Source organism: Gymnodraco acuticeps, unplaced genomic scaffold (assembly GCF_902827175.1).
Source record: "Gymnodraco acuticeps unplaced genomic scaffold, fGymAcu1.1, whole genome shotgun sequence".
In the NCBI taxonomy this organism is placed as follows: Eukaryota; Metazoa; Chordata; class Actinopteri; order Perciformes; family Bathydraconidae; genus Gymnodraco; species Gymnodraco acuticeps.
The window spans coordinates 106,630-129,235 of NW_022991267.1; the positions used below are offsets into that span (position 1 = coordinate 106,630).

At 38.9% G+C, this 22,606-nt stretch overlaps 1 protein-coding gene across 1 annotated transcript; it reads right to left on the reverse strand.

The window, feature by feature from the left end:
* Positions 1-345: 345 nt before the first annotated feature.
* On the reverse strand, positions 346-21,759 carry LOC117562057 (tapasin-related protein-like; the record flags this gene model as incomplete). The annotated part of the gene is made up of 6 exons (XM_034239831.1): positions 346-413; positions 1,115-1,340; positions 5,474-5,577; positions 6,233-6,400; positions 12,187-12,387; positions 21,490-21,759. Coding segments are annotated over 6 exons (1,037 nt in total), but the record flags the coding sequence as incomplete, so codon positions are not given.
* Between the last annotated feature and the right edge of the window lie 847 nt (positions 21,760-22,606).

Below are 22,606 nucleotides of genomic sequence, written 5' to 3' on the forward strand. Positions count from 1 at the left end.
GTGCTATTCCACCAGACCCGCTGAGCCACGCTGAGCCACGCTGCGCCGCGGCTCGAAGCGTCCCAGAAGCTCTTCGCCGCAAGGAATTTCTAAAATATAGGATGAATCCTATTTTGACGCAGCGCGGGCAGGAAGTGGAACGTTCATCCAACAACTGCGAGGCTGCACACACGACGCTCCGCTTCCGCAACGTTTTGAAACGCGCCTGGTGGGTTAGGACGCAGGAGGAGGTCGCAGGAGGAGGTCGCAGGAGGAGGTCGCAGCGCGTCGCGGCACAGCCGCAGCGCAGCGCAGACGCTTCCGGTGGGATCAGGGGGTTAGAATAAATCCTTATTTATATTATTTTTATGTCATGACCTGGTGGAAGAACAGCACGCTGACGATCAGGAAACCCAGGACCCACCAGTAGGAGCCTGAAGAGAGAAGATATACACAGTATGTAATGTAAAGCAACTCTCAAGACATAAAATATTTGATGATACACTTTCTGATTAAATATAGAGTGGACTACAATGCAATAATAATACATCATATTTTAATAGCGCTTTTCTAGGAATCAAAGTGGCTTTACAATATAAGGGAGGGTTGGGGTAGGACAAATAAAAATGACCATTAGTCATAAAAACACTTAAAATTCCCCAAAAAGGAGGTGTGTTATATTTGATCATATTTAAATCAAGGAAAAGTTGAATTAAACTTCTAATTGTCTCCATGTGTTTTTGCCCTACTTGTAATATTATCTGCTGTGGATTTGGAGTCACTGGGTCACATGACATTGAAGCTATTACAAAAAATACAGCTATGATCATGACACATTTATTGTATTTTTATATAATATTTTAAACTTATATTAGATAAGACAAGGTTGTTGATGCCAAATTGCTAAATTGTTTTAAATATGGGTAAGTTAACATGGAGGTTTGGAAAATGATATTGGTTTTGTGTCATTTAAACAGAAATGTACTGATGGTCAAGTGAAAAACTGTAGTTGAGAACCAGGGTGTCTTAAACCCTGCTGCTGTAAAACAAGAGGGTTTCTGAAACATTACGGCTTCTGTCAAAGTTTCTCTTGTTAACTTTAAACAACATCACAGCAACAGCCACACATTATTACCTTGTGTTGGACTTTCTACCACAACAGTGAGAGACACAGGGGCGTCCAGGGCCTGGTGGGACACCCTGCAGGTGAGCCTGGTCCCCGGGGAGCCGCTGGAGGGGACAGACAGGTGAGAGGACAGGGAGTAGGAACCGTCTCCGTGCTGCCGGTGGCTGGAGAGAGAGCCCTGATCCAGGAGCAGTTTGGGCTCTGAGTCCTCAGGAGAGAGGGACCACCACTCCATCTGAGAGGAGGGAGAACAGTGAGATGTCAATCAATCAATCAAACTGTGCTATAATCTTAATAATAAGAAACTGAATTAATAGAGCACATTTAGTTACAGTTAGAAAATGGTTAACAATAGAAAACAGAACACAAAGGGAATGAAGTAGACCAAAAGCCAGAAACTTAACGGAAAAAATAAAACAAAGAGTGTAAAATACACAAAATATCATAAAACATAAATCAATTCACAAAAAAGCAATCTGGAAGGAGGGAGAAAGTAGAGAAATATGACCTGTCCATCAATTAATCAAACTGTGCTATAATATTAATGTTAATAATAATAATGGATTCAATTTGAATAGCGCCTTTCAAGGGACCCAATGCCGCTTTACACGGGGAACAAGAGGGGCAAATAATAAAGTAGTATTACTAATAATACTAGGAGGAACAGTAGGAGTGGAAGCAGGGGGACTGTGATGGGTTAGGGGTCAAAGGCCATGGTTGTTGTGGAATATTTTCCAAGGCCCATAACTTTGACCCAGTTGATCAGTTCAAACTGTCCTGACTGAGCACACGCACCTCGTAACCTTGGCTGCTTTGCTCTCAGTGTTCTGTCTCCCTATTCCTGCCTGTTGGATCAGCTGATAGAGGTGTTATGGTTCTATGTTCCTGCCTGTTGGAGTCAGCTGATAGAGGTGTTATGGTTCTATGTTCCTGCCTGTTGGCGTCAGCTGATAGAGGTGTTATGGTTCTATGTTCCTGCCTGTTGGCGTCAGCTGATAGAGGTGTTATGGTTCTATGTTTCTGCCTGTTGGAGTCAGCTGATAGAGGTGTTATGGTTCTATGTTCCTGCCTGTTGACGTCAGCTGATAGAGGTGTTATGGTTCTATGTTCCTGCCTGTTGGCGTCAGCTGATAGAGGTGTTATGGTTCTATGTTCCTGCCTGTTGGAGTCAGCTGATAGAGGTGTTATGGTTCTATGTTCCTGCCTGTTGGCGTCAGCTGATAGAGGTGTTATGGTTCTATGTTCCTGCCTGTTGGCGTCAGCTGATAGAGGTGTTATGGTTCTATGTTCCTGCCTGTTGGGATCAGCTGATAGAGGTGTTATGGTTTCTATGTTCCTTGCCTGTGCGTCAGCTATAGAGGTGTTATGTTCTATGTTCCTGCCTGTTGGCGTCAGCTGATAGAGGTGTTATGGTTCTATGTTCCTGCCTGTTGGCGTCAGCTGATAGAGGTGTTATGGTTCTATGTTCCTGCTGTTGGCGTCAGCTGATAGAGGTGTTATGGTTCTATGTTCCTGCCTGTTGGCGTCAGCTGATAGAGGTGTTATGGTTCTATGTTCCTGCCTGTTGGATCAGCTGATAGAGGTGTTATGGTTCTATGTTCCTGCCTGTTGACGTCAGCTGATAGAGGTGTTATGGTTCTATGTTCCTGCCTGTTAGATCAGCTGATAGAGGTGTTATGGTTCTATGTTCCTGCCTGTTGGCGTCAGCTGATAGAGGTGTTATGGTTCTATGTTCCTGCCTGTTGACATCAGCTGATAGAGGTGTTATGGTTCTATGTTCCTGCCTGTTGGCGTCAGCTGATAGAGGTGTTATGGTTCTAAGTTCCTGCCTGTTGACATCAGCTGATAGAGGTGTTATGGTTCTATGTTCCTGCCTGTTGGCTTCAGCTGATAGAGGTGTTATGGTTCTATGTTCCTGCCTGTTGGCGTCAGCTGATAGAGGTGTTATGGTTCTATGTTCCTGCCTCGGGTTTTTGCTGTGGGGAGTCAGCTGATAGAGGTGTTATGGTTCTATGTTCCTGCCTGTTGGATCAGCTGATAGAGGTGTTATGGTTCTATGTTCCTGCCTGTTGGATCAGCTGATAGAGGTGTTATGGTTCTATGTTCCTGCCTGTTGGATCAGCTGATAGAGGTGTTATGGTTCTATGTTCCTGCCTGTTGGATCAGCTGATAGAGGTGTTTATGGTTCTATGTTCCTGCCTGTTGGCGTCAGCTGATAGAGGTGTTATGGTTCTATGTTCCTGCCTGTTGGAGTCAGCTGATAGAGGTGTTATGTTCTATGTTCCTTCCTGCCTGTTGACATCAGCTGATAGAGGGTGTTATTGGTTCTATGTTCCTGCCTGTTGGATCAGCTGATAGAGGTGTTATGGTTCTATGTTCCTGCCTGTTGCGTCAGCTGATAGAGGTGTTATGGTTCTATTGTTCCTGCCTGTTGGATCAGCTGATAGAGGTGTTATGGTTCTATGTTCCTGCCTGTTGGATCAGTCTGATAGAGGTTTATGGTTCTATGTTCCGGCCTAGTTGGATCAGCTGATAGAGGTGTTATGGTTCTATGTTCCTGCCTGTTGACATCAGCTGATAGAGGTGTTATGGTTCTATGTTCCTGCCTGTTGGCGTCAGCTGATAGAGTGTTTATGGTTCTATGTTCCTGCCTTTTGGATCAGCTGATAGAGGTGTTATGGTTCTATGTTCCTTGCCTGTTGGATCAGTTGATAGAGGTGTTATGGTTCTATGTTCCTGCCTGTTGGATCAGCTGATAGAGGTGTTATGGTTCTATGTCCTGCCTGTTGGATCAGCTGATTAGAGGTGTTATGGTTCTATGTTCCTGCCTGTTGGAGTCAGCTGATAGAGGTGTTATGGTTCTATGTTCCTGCCTGTTGGATCAGCTGATAGAGGTGTTATGGTTCTATGTTCCTGCCTGTTGGATCAGCTGATAGAGGTGTTATGGTTCTATGTTCCTGCCTGTTGACATCAGCTGATAGAGGTGTTATGGTTCTATGTTCCTGCCTGTTGGATCAGCTGATAGAGGTGTTATGGTTCTATGTTCCTGCCTGTTGGCGTCAGCTGATAGAGGTGTTATGGTTCTAGTTCCTGCCTTTTGGAGTCCAGCTGATAGAGGTGTTAGGGTTCTATGTTCCTCCTGCCTGTGTGGCGTCAGCTGATAGAGGTTGTTATGGTTATATGTTCCTGCCTGTTGGATGTCGCTGATAGAGGTGTTATGGTTCTATGTTCCCTGCCTGTTGGAGTCAGCTGGATAGAGGTGTTATGGTTCTATGTTCCTGCCTGTTGACATCAGCTGGATAGAGGTTTAGTTATGGTCTATGTTCTGCATGTTGGAGTCAGCTGATAGAGGTGTTATGAGGTTCTATGGTTCCCTGCCTGTTGGCGTCAGCTGATAGAGGTGTTATGGTTCTATGTTCCTGCCTGTTGGAGTCAGCTGATAGAGGTGTTATGGTTCTATGTTCCTAGCCTGTTGGATTCAGCTGATAGAGGTGTTATGGTTCTATGTTCCTGCCTGTTGGAGTCAGCTGATAGAGGTGTTATGGTTCTATGTTCCTGCCTGTTGGCGTCACTGATAGAGGTGGTTATGATTTTATCTTGTTATGCAGCAGTTTGATGATGCTCTCAGAACTAGTTAAAGAGTTCTTTAGAATTGACGTGGCAACTCTACCGTGAAGTCAGAACCTCTGGCTCTTGGACTTGTGATGTGAATTCTCCGGCTGAAGCTCCAAATAAACCTCCAGTGTTTGACATCAAAGCTCCTGCTCTTCCCGTGTCTCTTTCCTGAGTCGGTGACTCCCACTGCATTGCTACACAGAAGTTTCCATTACAATTGTGAACAGGTGAGTTTTTAATGATCAAAAAAAGAATAATAATAAGAAACTGAATTAATATAATTTTTCAGATTTCATATGGCATTCACACCATATCCCAACGTGCATTGCGGCTAAAACATCCAATCAGCGAGCTTAAGCCATAGCTGAGGATCTTGGGTAATCAGTTCAGTGGCTGTGTATCGCAATGATGCTCGAAATGTCCCTTATAGGCCTACGTCTGTTTCCGGTTATTTTTATTTTGAAATTCAGATCCTGACGGACGCCAAAAAAGCCCGAGATTATGGAATTAAACCAATAAATAAAAACAAGGATAATTGTGTGTTATTAGTGAGTAAATAACAGTGTGTTATTTAGAAAAGAATAACAAATTAGAAGGAAAAAAGATTTTAAAAAATACAGATTTCAGTATTTCTTTCCCTCACAGACGGCAAAAAAAGACGTGTGTAAAGTTAATATTAACACAGTACAAAGGTTAAAAAGCATCCAAGTAATAATCGAAAACATTGAATTGTTATAACATCTAGTGACAGACCTGAGCATCCAGTGGATAATATTTAGAGCAGTGGCAGCTCAGCGTCTGGGGCGGGTCCGTCTTCAAAACAAACTTCTCCTCTGAGAGGGAAACCTCAGGAGGTTCTGAAAACAAAGATTAATTGATATATTCAAAGATTCAAAGGTTTTATTGTCAGATGCACAAAGCTACGGAAATAACATGACATTCTTCTGACCTGAGCTCCTCCAACAATGCAACATGTAAAATAAAATACAAATAAAACGTAGTGCAAGAAGTCTATATACATGTGAATAGAATATGATACAAGAACAGAATATGAAATTAAATAATATACATTAAGACATTAAAGTAGAAAGAAAGTAAGGTCATAGAATTTCTGCTAAAAAGTGAGCAATGATTGAGTCAGAGCTAAACATTTCAGATGTGTGTATCTCACACTGCACTGTCACTTTATTCATGTTTTATTATCTTTGCTTTGAAAGGAGTGTTTTTAAATGCCATTTTATAATAAATGTCTTAATGTCTTTCATGTTTGTAAAGCACTTTGAATTGCCTTGTGTTGAGAGGTGCTAAATAATAAGTGAACAACTGAAATGGAAATAATCAGGTACATAAAAAGTATCTCAAAGCTTAAAGTACTTGTATCTTTTGACTGGTATATACTATAGTACTGCATCATATTGCACAGTATAAGCGTATCAAGGTGCTATTTAAATAAACTTGCCTTGCCTCGTTGCCTGTGGGATCAAACTGAGTCTGGTCTGAGTTTAAACTTACGAGTGACGTGCAGCTGGATGACCTGCTGGGCGTTGAAAGGCCCGAGGGTGACGGTGCAGATGTACGTCCCCTCGTCCAGCGCCTTCAGCCGGGACAGAGTCAACGAGGCGTCTCCCTGTCCGACGACCAGAGAGGCGTTCACGCTCGAACCCTTCCTTTCTGCCAGCACTGACCACAGAGAATGAAACCGAAATAATTGAAAAACAATCTCAACTCGAGGTCTATCTTCTGGCTTGATTTAGAGACAGCTTTTTGTTGTTTCTTTCTCTCTTACTTGTATGTTTTGCGCAGACTGCTTATACTTAGCTAAGGCTGTTGAATGCAGTTTACATACAAGATTAATTCCTACAGTAACTACACAAATTGATGACCAATTATGAAGTTTTAGAGCTTGGTCCTAGCTGAACCATCTCACTAATTAAATGTTAAAAAAATGATAATTTAACAACCCATTTATTACGTGGTTAAGAGGAATTCAATCCCAAAGTAATCACACAAACTGATGATTACGAACACAAGTTTCAAAGTTACTATATGTCTCAGTTACCTCATCCATGTATTGTGGTTCAACAACATATTTATTAAATAATATCATGACATATTTCTGAATGATATTACGTTTGTTTTAAATGTTTAAATACCCCAACTATTCTGTGATGTCAAAACAGCCACTCTGCGTTCACAAAAGGTTGTGATTGTGAAACATTAGGCGCTTTCACACCAGAGTACTTTTCACACACACACACACACACACACACACACACACACACACACACACACACACACACACACACACACACACACGGGTGATTCTCACGAACTTGGTGTAACATGAGCCAAAACAGTTCGATGCAGATTTTGAAAATAATTGTTCTCATTAGTATCAACCAGGTTCTAAATGAACTAGCCCTAGTAAAAGAAAAGTTCTGTATGTTTTAAAACACATTTTTAGAGAGTTTTAACGAGTCATTGACCAAATAAATTCATTACCGTAACACATTTTCAATTGATGATAACTAAATATTTGAGTAAATGTTTGGCATTTTATTTTTTAACGTATGCTGCTGTCAATAGTCACAAGTAGTCACATAGTGTAATAATTCAGGTAAATATATAATAATATAATAATTTTAGTTATTAACTTCATTACCGTAACACAATTTTATGTTCCACACATTGACTTTTACTGTGGTGTAAATTGTACAATTGATTGAAAAAAGACAATTTTAAAATATGAACAGACATACCAAACATTTCCTGTACAAAATGAAAATTTGAAGGTTTTCCATATTCCTATCAAAATATTAACTTATTAAGGAAGTGTTATGGTAATGAACAGAGCATGTCGGTAATGAAAAGCTTTTGTTATGGTAATGACCTTACATGGAGAAGAGATATACTATTGCTTTATAAATACTTTCGCTTTACGTATATATTCACACACACACAATTTTGAATTGCACCGTTACTTTTATATACTGTCTCTTTACACACACAATAGACAATAGTAACGTAACGTTTGTTACATGATACATAATGTACCTGTATACAATCACCGCTGCCGGCAGGGACATCGCTCCTTGCATGGTCCTTGGAAAATGCGGTAGTGTTTTTCCACTCTAAACTTTTCCAGGGCTCTGTAGAAGTCAAACTGTTCAATGGGTGGTCCTTCAATGCAGATTCAGTCGAGATTTCCTGCTGTTATTCTTGCCCTGCCCTTGGTCTTTATGCGATTTTGAATGCTGAATCCACGTCCGCACCGCACCGTGCTCATTGGAATGACCGAGATTGCAGCCAGGAGCTTTGTGGTTTCAGGTAGGAAGCCCGCATGTTGTGTAGCCATGATCTTCACCAACTCCTGGAAGGAATTGTTGCTGTAGTTTGCATGGACCAGCTCCTTAAAAGGTGACCACTCTGCGCTGCAGGTGTCCGTGTCAACGATAGGTTCCCGTCCCGCTGGGCACAAGTGATCCAGGATGGTCTGCAGCTCATTGCGTCCAAATCGCGCACGTTCAGTGTTGTCCCGTGGCAGACACCATGGGTCAAATATGCGAAAAGCGGAAAAGAGGCCGATGTCTGGGAAACGATCTTCAATATTCTGGATGAGGGTGTCGAGGAAGCGCTGCCTTACACCATCCACGGCCTGCCGCATCGCCCTGGTGGCCTTTATCTTTTCTCCCTTAAAATACATCTCGCCGTTTTTCTCCACAATGTTGGCCAAGAATTCTTGGAATTTTAGGCCGCCTTCATCTCCAATCTGCATGACTCACAGCGCATTGATCGTTGAGGTTACAGCAGGCTGAACGTCATCAGTGTCCAGGATGACATGCATTTCTTTAAGCCGTGCTTGCCGAGAGCTGCTGTTGGAGAAGTATCCATAGATGCTGCCCACCGTCCTCTGGTAGCGCTGGAGGGATGGAATCGCCACAGCAGCCTGCTGGGCACAGAAGTTTAGCTTATGTGTAGCGCAGTGTGTGCCACCGATGGCTGGGTTTTCCCTTTTTAAAACGCGCCCCGAACCCATTTTCTCTTCCAGTCATAACCGCTGCCCCATCTGTACGGACGCCAGTTATGTCGTTCAGGTCGATGTTGTAATTTTGCAACTGCTCCTTAATGGTTTGTGTTACGGAAGCAGCGTCGCATGCAGTATCTTTGTGTTGCACAAGTAGTGGGTTTCTAAGTCACCGTCATTTATTAGGTTAACATATGTGCAAAGAAGCTTTTCCACCGAAATGTCCGTGGACTCGTCAGTCATGAGCCCCTTGAATGTTGAGTTATTTAACTTTGCAATGAAATCCTCCTTCAGCACATTACGGCGCACTGCATGTCCTGCACTATGTCGTTGTGAGGGCGTTCTCTGAAACTCGCAGTTCTGCCAAGGTTTCACATCCCTGCAGAATGCACAGTTCATTCAAGCTTTTGTTTTTGTGTGTCAGCAACAGTTCTTTTGCCAGGTAATACACGTTCCTCTTGGCCGCAATTACCGCCTTTGATCTGGCACAGACCATTCGATTAACGGCAACTTGAATGTTGTTTCTCCGTAAATGCTGTGCATCTAGCACTGCTTTGTGATCCACCCCCTTTATGTGCATCTCTATAGTCTTCACCCTGAAGTTGGACGTCCCCGAGGTGAACGCGTTGTGCTTTTTTTCCCTTACACATAGTGTGCAATACATTTTATGACTTTGTTTATTATAGCACAACCACGGGAACTTCATTTTCCAGGTTCCGACAAACTTCCTTTTGTTGTGGCTGACCGGTTTCTCTTCGTGGCTTACGGGTGTAGAAGTGACATTGTCAGATGGCGTAGGCTCTGGATGGGGTGGGAGGCTAGATGACGACAACTCCGGCCCCGGGGCACCTGCACGGGCGGGGGATGCTGGCGGAGACTAGGATGGCGGCAACTCAGGCTCGGGCTGAGAGCCAACGGCAAGGCTCGCTGGCAGTACACTTTTTTCCGTCACAGGAACCGGCTTTGTTGGTGGCGAAAAAAATCCCACCAGCCTCCTTTGCCCCTCCAACAGAGGGATGTCATTTTCCTTTTTGTCATTTAAACCAGGGGTTCCCAAAGTGTGGGAAGGTGAGCCTCCCCTCAGAGAACATAATCACAGCCGCGCCCCCCCTCCCAATTATTATTGCTATCATTATTGTTGCTATAATGCAGGGGTATTCAATTGCATTGCAAAGAGAAAATGTAAGGTGAGAAAATGTCATAAAATGCTCTGTTTTCGCTACCTTCCTATTTTTTGATTGGCTGAGCGTCACCTCCTTAAACATTAAACAATAGCTTTTTTAAACCTCTTTATCTTTATGTTTTAAACATGTTGAGGTTAAGGATGGCAGCTTCCTCATACGTTGCACTCGGAGAGAAATAGTTGAGACGGAGATGTCTTTAGCAGCAGGGAGGAGTAACGTTTCACCAATGTTGTGAGGTTTACCTGTCTTAGCTATCCGTAACGCCACTCGGTATGATGCTTCGGTTGCCTTTGTATTCACAGTGCTAAATGTGTCAATGACATTTTTCTGTGACTGCAATTCCTTGAGCTTCCGGTCAAAAAACTCCTGTGGCTTGGTCACCAAACATGGGTGTTTCGTCTCAATATGACGCCGGAGTTTACATGGTCTCATACTGTCATTAGCTAGCACCTCGTTGCAGATAACACACTGTGGCAGTGGAGTGTCATCAGGACCGGTCCATGAACATCCTAGCTTCAAATAATCATTGTCATACTTCCTTCGTTTTCTGACAGACGCTGTCTCCTCTCTCACTTTAGGTAACTTCACAAAAAATCTATCCATATTTTGCAGCTCGCATAAAGTTAGCTGAAGTTAACTAGCTAGATTTCACTGTTTCTCTTTATTTTTTTCTGGCGGCTGCGCCTCCCTTGAAGCTCTCTGGAGCCCCCCAGGGGAGGCGCGCCTCACACTTTGGGAACCCCTGATTTAAACGATAAAAATTGTCGATCTTCTCTCGGATAAATCTTTTTTTTGGGCCGCCTCGGCTCGAGTTGAGGGCGCTCCGAGCTGAAAAACGGCATCCAATGACGGCAAGACGGCCCCCTGGTGGAAACACTGGCTCAGTCTCTCTCTCTCTGTCTCTCTCTTTCTCAGTCTCTCTCTTTCTCTGTCTCTCTCTTTCTCACTCACTCTCTCTCTCACACACAATGTGAAGATGTCCTGTTCTAACCTCTCTCTTTCCTTCCTTCTGTACTCTTCCAGCAGCTCTGGGTTGCTGTACACTTTCTCTCTGTGCTTCACCACCCTCACCTTGGAAGCTGCCCTTTTCCTTTCCACCTTTTCTGAACTTCATTTCAAGAGGGATTCAGTATTCATTAAATAAATTAGATTCAAATAATATATATAAATGATTTCTTTATAGTTAAAGTTCACCATACATAGCTGCACACATTTCTTTCATTACCGCAACAATTTTGTTCATTACCGTAACAGCCTCCTATATGACATGGTAATGAATGCAGAGCATTACGGTAATGAATGACCATAACACTAGCTAGCATAATAGTTAGCATAGCCATGATGCTACAAAAGAAATATTTGCACTATCATTCTGGCTCTATAAAAGCAACTTTTCTATTGATTTTGGAATCAATAACTTTAAAAAAAACATTATATAATACCCCATTACGGTAATGACAGTTAGTAGTGTACACTGGGGTGTCAGTAAATTGAATCTTTAACATATCTATAGCTTGACCTTGAAAGGACATCTTACCTTGTAGCTATCTTGCATCTTCTCTTCCATGCAATGCATCATGGGTAAAAAAAAAACTAATTTAAACAAACAGGAATTGTAATGGGGCCAAATAGGCAGTGCATCGGTAATGAACTTCACATGCTCCGGACACACATATTAATCCAAAAATATTTTAATTCATAAATCTTAGACCCAAAATAATTATATTACCAGTAAGAATGTACCATTTCAACAATTTTTTGTATTTATGTATGTATTAAATTGTGCAGATTTATTGTGATATTTTGGGGTTAAATGTAAAAAAATAAACTCCGGACGCATTACGGTAATGAATTTCTACATGGAAAAATGGTGAAAAAAATATGAATTACTACCTCAACTACAAAAATAGCAATAGTACCACATACAATACACAATGCAGTTTGATATAGAATTGATTATTTAGATTATTTTTGTAATTTTGTCTGTCAATTCCTCACAGACATGACCAAAGGTGGTTTCGTGAGAATCACCCACACACACACACAGGTCATGTGCAATGACACTTTTTACTCTCGACTAGTTATTAGTGGCTGCTGTACTTTGAATTACTTTTATATGGTAACTTGCTGCCACTTAATTTTATAATGCTGTTTTTTAAAATCTTTTAATCTTTGCTGTTGTAACGCTGTAAATATCTCCGTTGTGGTAAAACGGATGTCTGATCCAGATAAAGCAGAATACCAGTGGCAGCACTCACCCACTGTGCTCCCCTCTGCATCATCCAGCCTCGTCTTCATTTCAAACACTTTCCAGCCTTTCCCCCGGTGCTGCAGTCGCCATTCAACGGCCACTTCCTGCGCTAAGGGGGTCTCCTGCTGCCTGAAGCCGCAGTACAGGAGAACGTCTCCTCTCAGAGGAGCGGACACAGACTTTATGTGGGAAAACACCAGGAAGATCACTGCAGGACAGAAAACAGAGAGAAAAAATAGTCTGTTGTGATGTTATCAGAGATGGCACAAGTACACACATCCTTTACTCAAGTAGAAGTACAGATACTCGTGTTTAAAAATACTCTGGTAAAAGTAGAAGTACTGACTAAACTTCTTTACTCAAGTAAAAGTAAAGAGGCTTTGAAATGTACTTCAGTAAAAAGTACCCATATCTAGCAGCTGCTTTAAAGAGTACCTGACCTCCCTTTATATTAATAGAACAATAATGTCATTGTTAGCTAATGAATGTTTCCATGCTGAACAACGACAACATGACAACGTTTCCATTGGTCCCTCTTCTTTAGAGAAGACCAGGAAATGATGGATACACGGATCGTGTTCAAATCAATAGGCACGCAATGACTCTAAAGAATAACGATCACGCACCAAACACACATTCAGACTAAAGGAACCAGCTGTTTGGAAAATGAGAGAAGTAGAAAGTACAGGTATTTGTGTTCAACATGTAAGAAGTAGAAAGTACAGGTATTTGGGTTCAACATGTAAGAAGTAGAAAGTACAGGTATTTGAGTTCAACATGTAAGAAGTAGAAAGTACAGGTATTTGAGTTCAACATGTAAGAAGTAGAAAGTACAGGTATTTGTGTTCAACATGTAAGAAGTAGAAAGTACAGGTATTTGAGTTCAACATGTAAGAAGTAGAAAGTACAGGTATTTGAGTTCAACATGTAAGAAGTAGAAAGTACAGGTATTTGGGTTCACATGTAAGAAGTAGAAAGTACAGGTATTTGAGTTCAACATGTAAGAAGTAGAAAGTACAGGTATTGTGTTCAACATGTAAGAAGTAGAAAGTACAGGTATTTGAGTTCAACATGTAAGAAGTAGAAAGTACAGTATTTGAGGTCAACAGGTAAGAAGTAGAACAGTACAGGTATTTGAGTTCACATGTAAGAAGTAGAAAGTACAGGTATTTGAGTCAACATGTAAGAAGTAGAAAGTACAGGTATTTTGTGTTCAACATGTAAGAAGTAGAGAAAGTACAGGTATTTGGGTTCACATGTAAGAAGTAGAAGTACAGGTTATTTTTTTGTGTTCAACATGTGAGAAGTAGAAAGTACAGGTATTTGTGTTCAACATGTAAGAAGTAGAAAGTACAGGTATTTGTGTTCACATTGTAAGAAGTAGAAAGTACAGGTATTTGAGTTCAACATGTAAGAAGTAGAAAGTACAGGTATTTGTGTTCAACATCTATGAAGTAGAAAGTACAGGTATTTGAGTTCAACATGTAAGAAGTAGAAAGTACAGGTATTTGTGTTCAACATGTAAGAAGTAGAAAGTACAGGTATTTGTGTTCAACATCTATGAAGTAGAAAGTACAGGTATTTGAGTTCAACATGTAAGAAGTAGAAAGTACAGGTATTTGTGTTCAACATCTATGAAGTAGAAAGTACAGGTATTTGAGTTCAACATGTAAGAAGTAGAAAGTACAGGTATTTGTGTTCAACATGTAAGAAGTAGAAAGTACTGGTATTTGGGTTCAACATGTAAGAAGTAGAAAGTACAGGTATTTGGGTTCAACATGTAAGAAGTAGAAAGTACAGGTATTTGAGTTCAACATGTAAGAAGTAGAAAGTACAGGTATTTGGGTTCAACATGTAAGAAGTAGAAAGTACAGGTATTTGAGTTCAACATGTAAGAAGTAGAAAAGTACAGGTATTTGTGTTGAAACATGTAAGAAGTAGAAAGTACAGGTATTTGTGTTCAACATGTAAGAAGTAGAAAGTACAGGTATTTGTGTTCAACATGTAAGAAGTAGAAAGTACAGGTATTTGGGTTCAACATGTAAGAAGTAGAAAGTACAGGTATTTGAGTTCAACATGTAAGAAGTAGAAAGTACAGGTATTTGAGTTCAACATGTAAGAAGTAGAAAGTACAGGTATTTGGGTTCAAATGTAAGAAGTAGAAAGTACAGGTATTTGAGTTCAACATGTAAGAAGTAGAAAGTACAGGTATTTGTGTTCAACATGTAAGAAGTAGAAAGTACAGGTATTTGTGTTCAACATGTAAGAAGTAGAAAGTACAGGTATTTGTGTTCAACATGTAAGAAGTAGAAAGTACAGGTATTTGTGTTCAACATGTAAGAAGTAGAAAGTACAGGTATTTGGGTTCAACATGTAAGAAGTAGAAAGTACAGGTATTTGAGTTCAACATGTAAGAAGTAGAAAGTACAGGTATTTGTGTTCAAACATGTAAGAAGTAGAAAGTACAGGTATTTGAGTTCAACATGTAAGAAGTAGAAAGTACAGGTATTTGAGTTCAACATGTAAGAAGTAGAAAGTACAGGTATTTGGGTTCAACATGTAAGAAGTAGAAAGTACAGGTATTTGAGTTCAACATGTAAGAAGTAGAAAGTACAGGTATTTGTGTTCAACATGTAAGAAGTAGAAAGTACAGGTATTTGAGTTCAACATGTAAGAAGTAGAAAGTACAGGTATTGAGTTCAACATGTAAGAAGTAGAAAGTACAGGTATTTGAGTTCAACATGTAAGAAGTAGAAAGTACAGGTATTTGAGTTCAACATGTAAGAAGTAGAAAGTACAGGTATTTGTGTTCAACATGTAAGAAGTAGAAAGTACAGGTATTTGGGTTCAACATGTAAGAAGTAGAAAGTACAGGTATTTGTGTTCAACATGTGAGAAGTAGAAAGTACAGGTATTTGAGTTCAACATGTAAGAAGTAGAAAGTACAGGTATTTGTGTTCAACATCTATGAAGTAGAAAGTACAGGTATTTGAGTTCAACATGTAAGAAGTAGAAAGTACAGGTATTTGTGTTCAACATGTAAGAAGTAGAAAGTACAGGTATTTGTGTTCAACATCTATGAAGTAGAAAGTACAGGTATTTGAGTTCAACATGTAAGAAGTAGAAAGTACAGGTATTTGGGTTCAAAATGTAAGAAGTAGAAAGTACAGGTATTTGAGTTCAACATGTAAGAAGTAGAAAGTACAGGTATTTGAGTTCAACATGTAAGAAGTAGAAAGTACAGGTATTTGTGTTCAACATGTAAGAAGTAGAAAGTACAGGTATTTGTGTTCAACATGTAAGAAGTAGAAAGTACTGGTATTTGGGTTCAACATGTAAGAAGTAGAAAGTACAGGTATTTGGGTTCAACATGTAAGAAGTAGAAAGTACAGGTATTTGTGTTCAACATGTATGAAGTAGAAAGTACAGGTATTTGAGTTCAACATGTAAGAAGTAGAAAGTACAGGTATTTGAGTTCAACATGTAAGAAGTAGAAAGTACAGGTATTTGTGTTCAACATGTAAGAAGTAGAAAGTACTGGTATTTGGGTTCAACATGTAAGAAGTAGAAAGTACAGGTATTTGAGTTCAACATGTAAGAAGTAGAAAGTACAGGTATTTGGGTTCAACATGTAAGAAGTAGAAAGTACAGGTATTTGTGTTCAACATGTAAGAAGTAGAAAGTTCAGGTATTTGAGTTCAACATGTAAGAAGTAGAAAGTACAGATATTTGTGTTCAACATGTTAGAAGTTGAAAGTACAGGTATTTGTGTTCAACATGTAAGAAGTAGAAAGTACAGGTATTTGTGTTCAACATGTAAGAAGTAGAAAGTACAGGTATTTGGGTTCAACATGTAAGAAGTAGAAAGTACAGGTATTTGGGTTCAACATGTAAGAAGTAGAAAGTACAGGTATTTGAGTTCAACATGTAAGAAGTAGAAAGTTCAGGTATTTGAGTTCAACATGTAAGAAGTAGAAAGTACAGGTATTTGTGTTCAACATGTAAGAAGTAGAAAGTACAGGTATTTAAGTTCAACATGTAAGAAGTAGAAAGTACAGGTATTTGGGGTTCAACATGTAAGAAGTAGAAAGTACAGGTATTTGAGTTCAACATGTAAGAAGTAGAAAGTACAGGTATTTGAGTTCAACATGTAAGAAGTAGAAAGTACAGGTATTTGGGTTCAACATGTAAGAAGTAGAAAGTACAGGTATTTGAGTTCAACATGTAAGAAGTAGAAAGTACAGGTATTTGGGTTCAACATGTAAGAAGTAGAAAGTACAGGTATTTGAGTTCAACATGTAAGAAGTAGAAAGTACAGGTATTTTAGTTCAACATGTAAGAAGTAGAAAGTACAGGTATTTGTGTTCAACATGTAAGAAGTAGAAAGTACAGGTATTTGAGTTCAACATGTAAGAAGTAGAAAGTACAGGTATTTGAGTTCAACATGTAAGAAGTAGAAAGTACAGGTATTTGAGTTCAACATGTAAGAAGTAGAAAGTACAGGTATTTGGGTTCAAAATGTAAGAAGTAGAAAGTACAGGTATTTGAGTTCAACATGTAAGAAGTAGAAAGTACAGGTATTTGGGTTCAACATGTAAGAAGTAGAAAGTACAGGTATTTGGGTTCAACATGTAAGAAGTAGAAAGTACAGGTATTTGGGTTCAACATGTAAGAAGTAGAAAGTACAGGTATTTGGGTTCAACATGTAAGAAGTAGAAAGTACAGGTATTTGGGTTCAACATGTAAGAAGTAGAAAGTACAGGTATTTGGGTTCAACATGTAAGAAGTAGAAAGTACAGGTATTTGAGTTCAACATGTAAGAAGTAGAAAGTACAGGTATTTGGGTTCAACATGTAAGAAGTAGAAAGTACAGGTATTTGGGTTCAACATGTAAGAAGTAGAAAGTACAGGTATTTGAGTTCAACATGTAAGAAGTAGAAAGTACAGGTATTTGAGTTCAACATGTAAGAAGTAGAAAGTACAGGTATTTGGGTTCAACATGTAAGAAGTAGAAAGTACAGGTATTTGAGTTCAACATGTAAGAAGTAGAAAGTACAGGTATTTGAGTTCAACATGTAAGAAGTAGAAAGTACAGGTATTTGGGTTCAAAATGTAAGAAGTAGAAAGTACAGGTATTTGAGTTCAACATGTAAGAAGTAGAAAGTACAGGTATTTGGGTTCAACATGTAAGAAGTAGAAAGTACAGGTATTTTAGTTCAACATGTAAGAAGTAGAAAGTACAGGTATTTGTGTTCAACATGTAAGAAGTAGAAAGTACAGGTATTTGAGTTCAACATGTAAGAAGTAGAAAGTACAGGTATTTGAGTTCAACATGTAAGAAGTAGAAAGTACAGGTATTTGAGTTCAACATGTAAGAAGTAGAAAGTACAGGTATTTGGGTTCAAAATGTAAGAAGTAGAAAGTACAGGTATTTGAGTTCAACTGTAGAAAGTAGAAAGTACAGGTATTTGGTTCAACATGTAAGAAGTAGAAAGTACAGGTATTTGGGTTCAACATGTAAGAAGTAGAAAGTACAGGTATTTGGGTTAAACATGTAAGAAGTAGAAAGTACAGGTATTTGGGTTCAACATGTAAGAAGTAGAAAGTACAGGTATTTGGGTTCAACATGTAAGAAGTAGAAAGTACAGGTATTTGGGTTCAACATGTAAGAAGTAGAAAGTACAGGTATTTGAGTTCAACATGTAAGAAGTAGAAAGTACAGGTATTTGGGTTCAACATGTAAGAAGTAGAAAGTACAGGTATTTGAGTTCAACATGTAAGAAGTAGAAAGTACAGGTATTTGAGTTCAACATGTAAGAAGTAGAAAGTACAGGTATTTGGGTTCAACATGTAAGAAGTAGAAAGTACAGGTATTTGGTTCAACATGTAAGAAGTAGAAAGTACAGGTATTTGTGTTCAACATGTAAGAAGTAGAAAGTACAGGTATTTGTGTTCAACATGTAAGAAGTAGAAAGTACAGGTATTTGGGTTCAACATGTAAGAAGTAGAAAGTACAGGTATTTGTGTTCAACATGTATGAAGTAGAAAGTACAGGTATTTGAGTTCAACATGTAAGTAGTAGAAAGTACAGGTATTTGGGTTCAACATGTAAGAAGTAGAAAGTACAGGTATTTGTGTTCAACATGTATGAAGTAGAAAGTACAGGTATTTGAGTTCAACATGTAAGAAGTAGAAAGTACAGGTATTTGGGTTCAAAATGTAAGAAGTAGAAAGTACAGGTATTTGAGTTCAACATGTAAGAAGTAGAAAGTACAGGTATTTGAGTTCAACATGTAAGAAGTAGAAAGTACAGGTATTTGAGTTCAACATGTAAGAAGTAGAAAGTACAGGTATTTGTGTTCAACATGTAAGAAGTAGAAAGTACAGGTATTTGTGTTCAACATGTAAGAAGTAGAAAGTACAGGTTTTTTGGGTTCAACATGTAAGAAGTAGAAAGTACAGGTATTTGGGTTCAACATGTAAGAAGTAGAAAGTACAGGTATTTGAGTTCAACATGTAAGAAGTAGAAAGTACAGGTATTTTGTGTTTCAACATGTAAGAAGTAGAAAAGTACAGGTATTTGTGTTCAACATGTAAGAAGTAGAAGTACAGGTATTTGAGTTCAACATGTAAGACGTAGAAAAGTACAGGTATTTGGGTTCAACATGTAAGAAGTAGAAAGTACAGGTATTTGGGTTCAACATGTAAGAAGTAGAAAAGTACAGGTATTGTGTTCAACATGTAAGAAGAGTAGAAAGTACAGGTATTTGGTGTTCAACATGTAGAAGTAGAAAGTACAGGTATTGTGTTAACATGTAAGAAGTAGAAAGTACAGGTATTTGTATTCAACATGTAAGAAGTAGAAAGTACAGGTATTTGTGTTCAAACTGTAAGAGGTAGAAAGTACAGGTATTTGAGTTCAACATGTAAGAAGTAGAAAGTACAGGTATTTGTGTTCAACATGTAAGAAGTAGAAAGTACAGGTATTTGTGTTCAACATGTATGAAGTAGAAAGTACAGGTATTTGAGTTCAACATGTAAGAAGTAGAAAGTACAGGTATTTGTGTTCAACATGTAAGAAGTAGAAAGTAACTGGTATTTGTGTTCAACATGTAAGAAGTAGAAAGTACAGGTATTTGAGTTCAACATGTAAGAAGTAGAAAGTACAGGTATTTGTGTTCAACATGTAAGAAGTAGAAAGTACAGGTATTTGTGTTCAACATGTAAGAAGTAGAAAGTACAGGTATTTGAGTTCAACATGTAAGAAGTAGAAAGTACAGGTATTTGGGTTCAACATGTAAGAAGTAGAAAGTACAGGTATTTGGTTCAACATGTAAGAAGTAGAAAGTACAGGTATTTGTGTTCAACATGTAAGAAGTAGAAAGTACAGGTATTTGGGTTCAACATGTAAGAAGTAGAAAGTACAGGTATTTGAGTTCAAAATGTAAGAAGTAGAAAGTTCAGGTATTTGATGTTTCAACATGTAAGAAGTAGAAAGTACAGGTATTGTGTTCAACATGTAAGAAGTAGAAAGTACAGGTATTTGTGTTCAACATGTAAGAAGTAGAAAGTACAGGTATTTGTGTTCAAACTGTAAGAAGTAGAAAGTACAGGTATTTGAGTTCAACATGTAAGAAGTAGAAAGTACAGGTATTTGTGTTCAACATGTAAGAAGTAGAAAGTACCGGTATTTTGGGTTTCAACATGTAAGAAGTAGAAAGTACAGGTATTTGTGTTCAACATGTAAGAAGTAGAAAGTACAGGTATTTAAGTTCAACATGTAAGAAGTAGAAAGTACAGGTATTTGAGTTCAACATGTAAGAAGTAGAAAGTACAGGTATTTGGGTTCAACATGTAAGAAGTAGAAAGTACAGGTATTTGGGTTCAACATGTAGAAGTAGAAAGTACAGGTATTTGAGTTCAACATGTAAGAAGTAGAAAGTACAGGTATTTGAGTTCAACATGTAAGAAGTAGAAAGTACAGGTATTTGGGTTCAAAATGTAAGAAGTAGAAAGTACAGGTATTTGAGTTCAACCATGTAAGAAGTAGAAAGTACAGGTATTTGAGTTCAACATGTAAGAAGTAGAAAGTACAGGTATTTGGGTTCAACATGTAAGAAGTAGAAAGTACAGGTATTTGAGTTCAACATGTAAGAAGTAGAAAGTACAGGTATTTGGGTTCAACATGTAAGAAGTAGAAAGTACAGGTATTTGAGTTCAACATGTAAGAAGTAGAAAGTACAGGTATTTGAGTTCAACATGTAAGAAGTAGAAAGTACAGGTATTTGGGTTCAAAATGTAAGAAGTAGAAGTACAGGTATTTGAGTTCAACATGTAAGAAGTAGAAAGTACAGGTATTTGGGTTCAACATGTAAGAAGTAGAAAGTACAGGTATTTGGGTTCAACATGTAAGAAGTAGAAAGTACAGGTATTTGTGTTCAACATGTAAGAAGTAGAAAGTTCAGGTATTTGGGTTCAACATGTAAGAAGTAGAAAGTACAGGTATTGGGTTCAACATGTAAGAAGTAGAAAGTACAGGTATTGGGTTCAACATGTAAGAAGTAGAAAGTACAGGTATTTGGGTTCAACATGTAAGAAGTAGAAAGTACAGGTATTTGAGTTCAACATGTGAGAAGTAGAAAGTACAGGTATTTGGGTTCAACATGTAAGAAGTAGAAAGTACAGGTATTTGAGTTCAACATGTAAGAAGTAGAAGTACAGGTATTTGGGTTCAACATGTAAGAAGTAGAAAGTACAGGTATTTGAGTTCAACATGTAAGAAGTAGAAAGTACAGGTATTTGAGTTCAACATGTAAGAAGTAGAAAGTACAGGTATTTGGGTTCAACATGTAAGAAGTAGAAAGTACAGGTATTTGTGTTCAACATGTAAGAAGTAGAAAGTACAGGTATTTGAGTTCAACATGTAAGAAGTAGAAAGTACAGGTATTTGGGTTCAACATGTAAGAAGTAGAAAGTACAGGTATTTGAGTTCAACATGTAAGAAGTAGAAAGTACAGGTATTTGAGTTCAACATGTAAGAAGTAGAAAGTACAGGTATTTGGGTTCAACATGTAAGAAGTAGAAAGTACAGGTATTTGAGTTCAACATGTAAGAAGTAGAAAGTACAGGTATTTGGGTTCAAAATGTAAGAAGTAAAAGTAAAAAGTCGTTGCACAAAAGAAGTAGCAGAGTAAAGTACTGATACCATACAAATGTACAGTAACAAAGTATTTGTACTCCACTACTTCCCACCTCTGGATGTTATTGATGGAAGGCAATACAAAGAGTGATATAAAACACTTGTTCTAACCTTCAGTGAGAAGAGTTCCCGAGGGACTGAGACGTAGACCCAGTTTATTTTGAATGAGGGTCGAATGGTCCCTCTCCACCACTGAAGTCTGCAGAATGAACGCAGTGCTGAACTCGCCTCCCTCCACACTCAGAGACACCAGGAAATGAGTCGCTTCCTGAGCCTCCTGGGGTCCATGAGGAGAGTAACGGCTCAGTTCACACGTCACCTCCTGCTCATTGCAGTCAGCGTGGAGCAACACATGAGCATCAGGGATCTGAGGGGACGACACTGCAACAGAGGGAAGGACAAGAGGTATTTAAAGAGGGTTTTTTTCACCCTTTCCTGTAGTGTTATATAGGTTTGTGTGCATGTAAATGGTCTGCAAAGGCTAAAATCCCTGTGTTCCCTCTCCCGCACACACACATGAAACTTCTCCATTGGACTCCTTTGTTGGTCATACTGACATCACTATGTAACACTTGCGCTTCTATTGGCTAGCGCTCCAACACATTGTACGTGATAGACTAAGGGGCGGGACATCTCTAAGCGGTATCACAACAGAGCTAACCAATCAGAGCAGACTGGGCTCTGGTTTCAGACAGAGGGTGAAAAGAGGTGCTGCAGCACAGGCAGTATGAGAAAAATAAAGAACTTTGTGAACATTAAAGCATGGAGACATGTCAGAGACACTACATACTGATATACACCTGACCATCAGCAGGAGAGGACTCTTTAAAGTAGAGACACTACATACTGATATACACCTGAACATCAGTAGGAGAGGACTCTTTTAAAGTAGAGACACTACATACTGATATACACCTGAACATCAGTAGGAGAGGACTCTTTAAAGTAGAGACACTACATACTGATATACACCTGAACATCAGCAGGAGAGGACTCTTTAAAGTAGAGACACTACATACTGATATACACCTGAACATCAGCAGGAGAGGACTCTTTAAAGTAGAGACACTACATACTGATATACACCTGAACATCAGCAGGAGAGGACTCTTTAAAGTAGAGACACTACATACTGATATACACCATACTGTAAAAAAAACGGTTATTTTCTGGCGACGGGGGCGCCAGAAAATGTCCGTTAAAAAAAGGAAAAAAACTGTAAAATAAA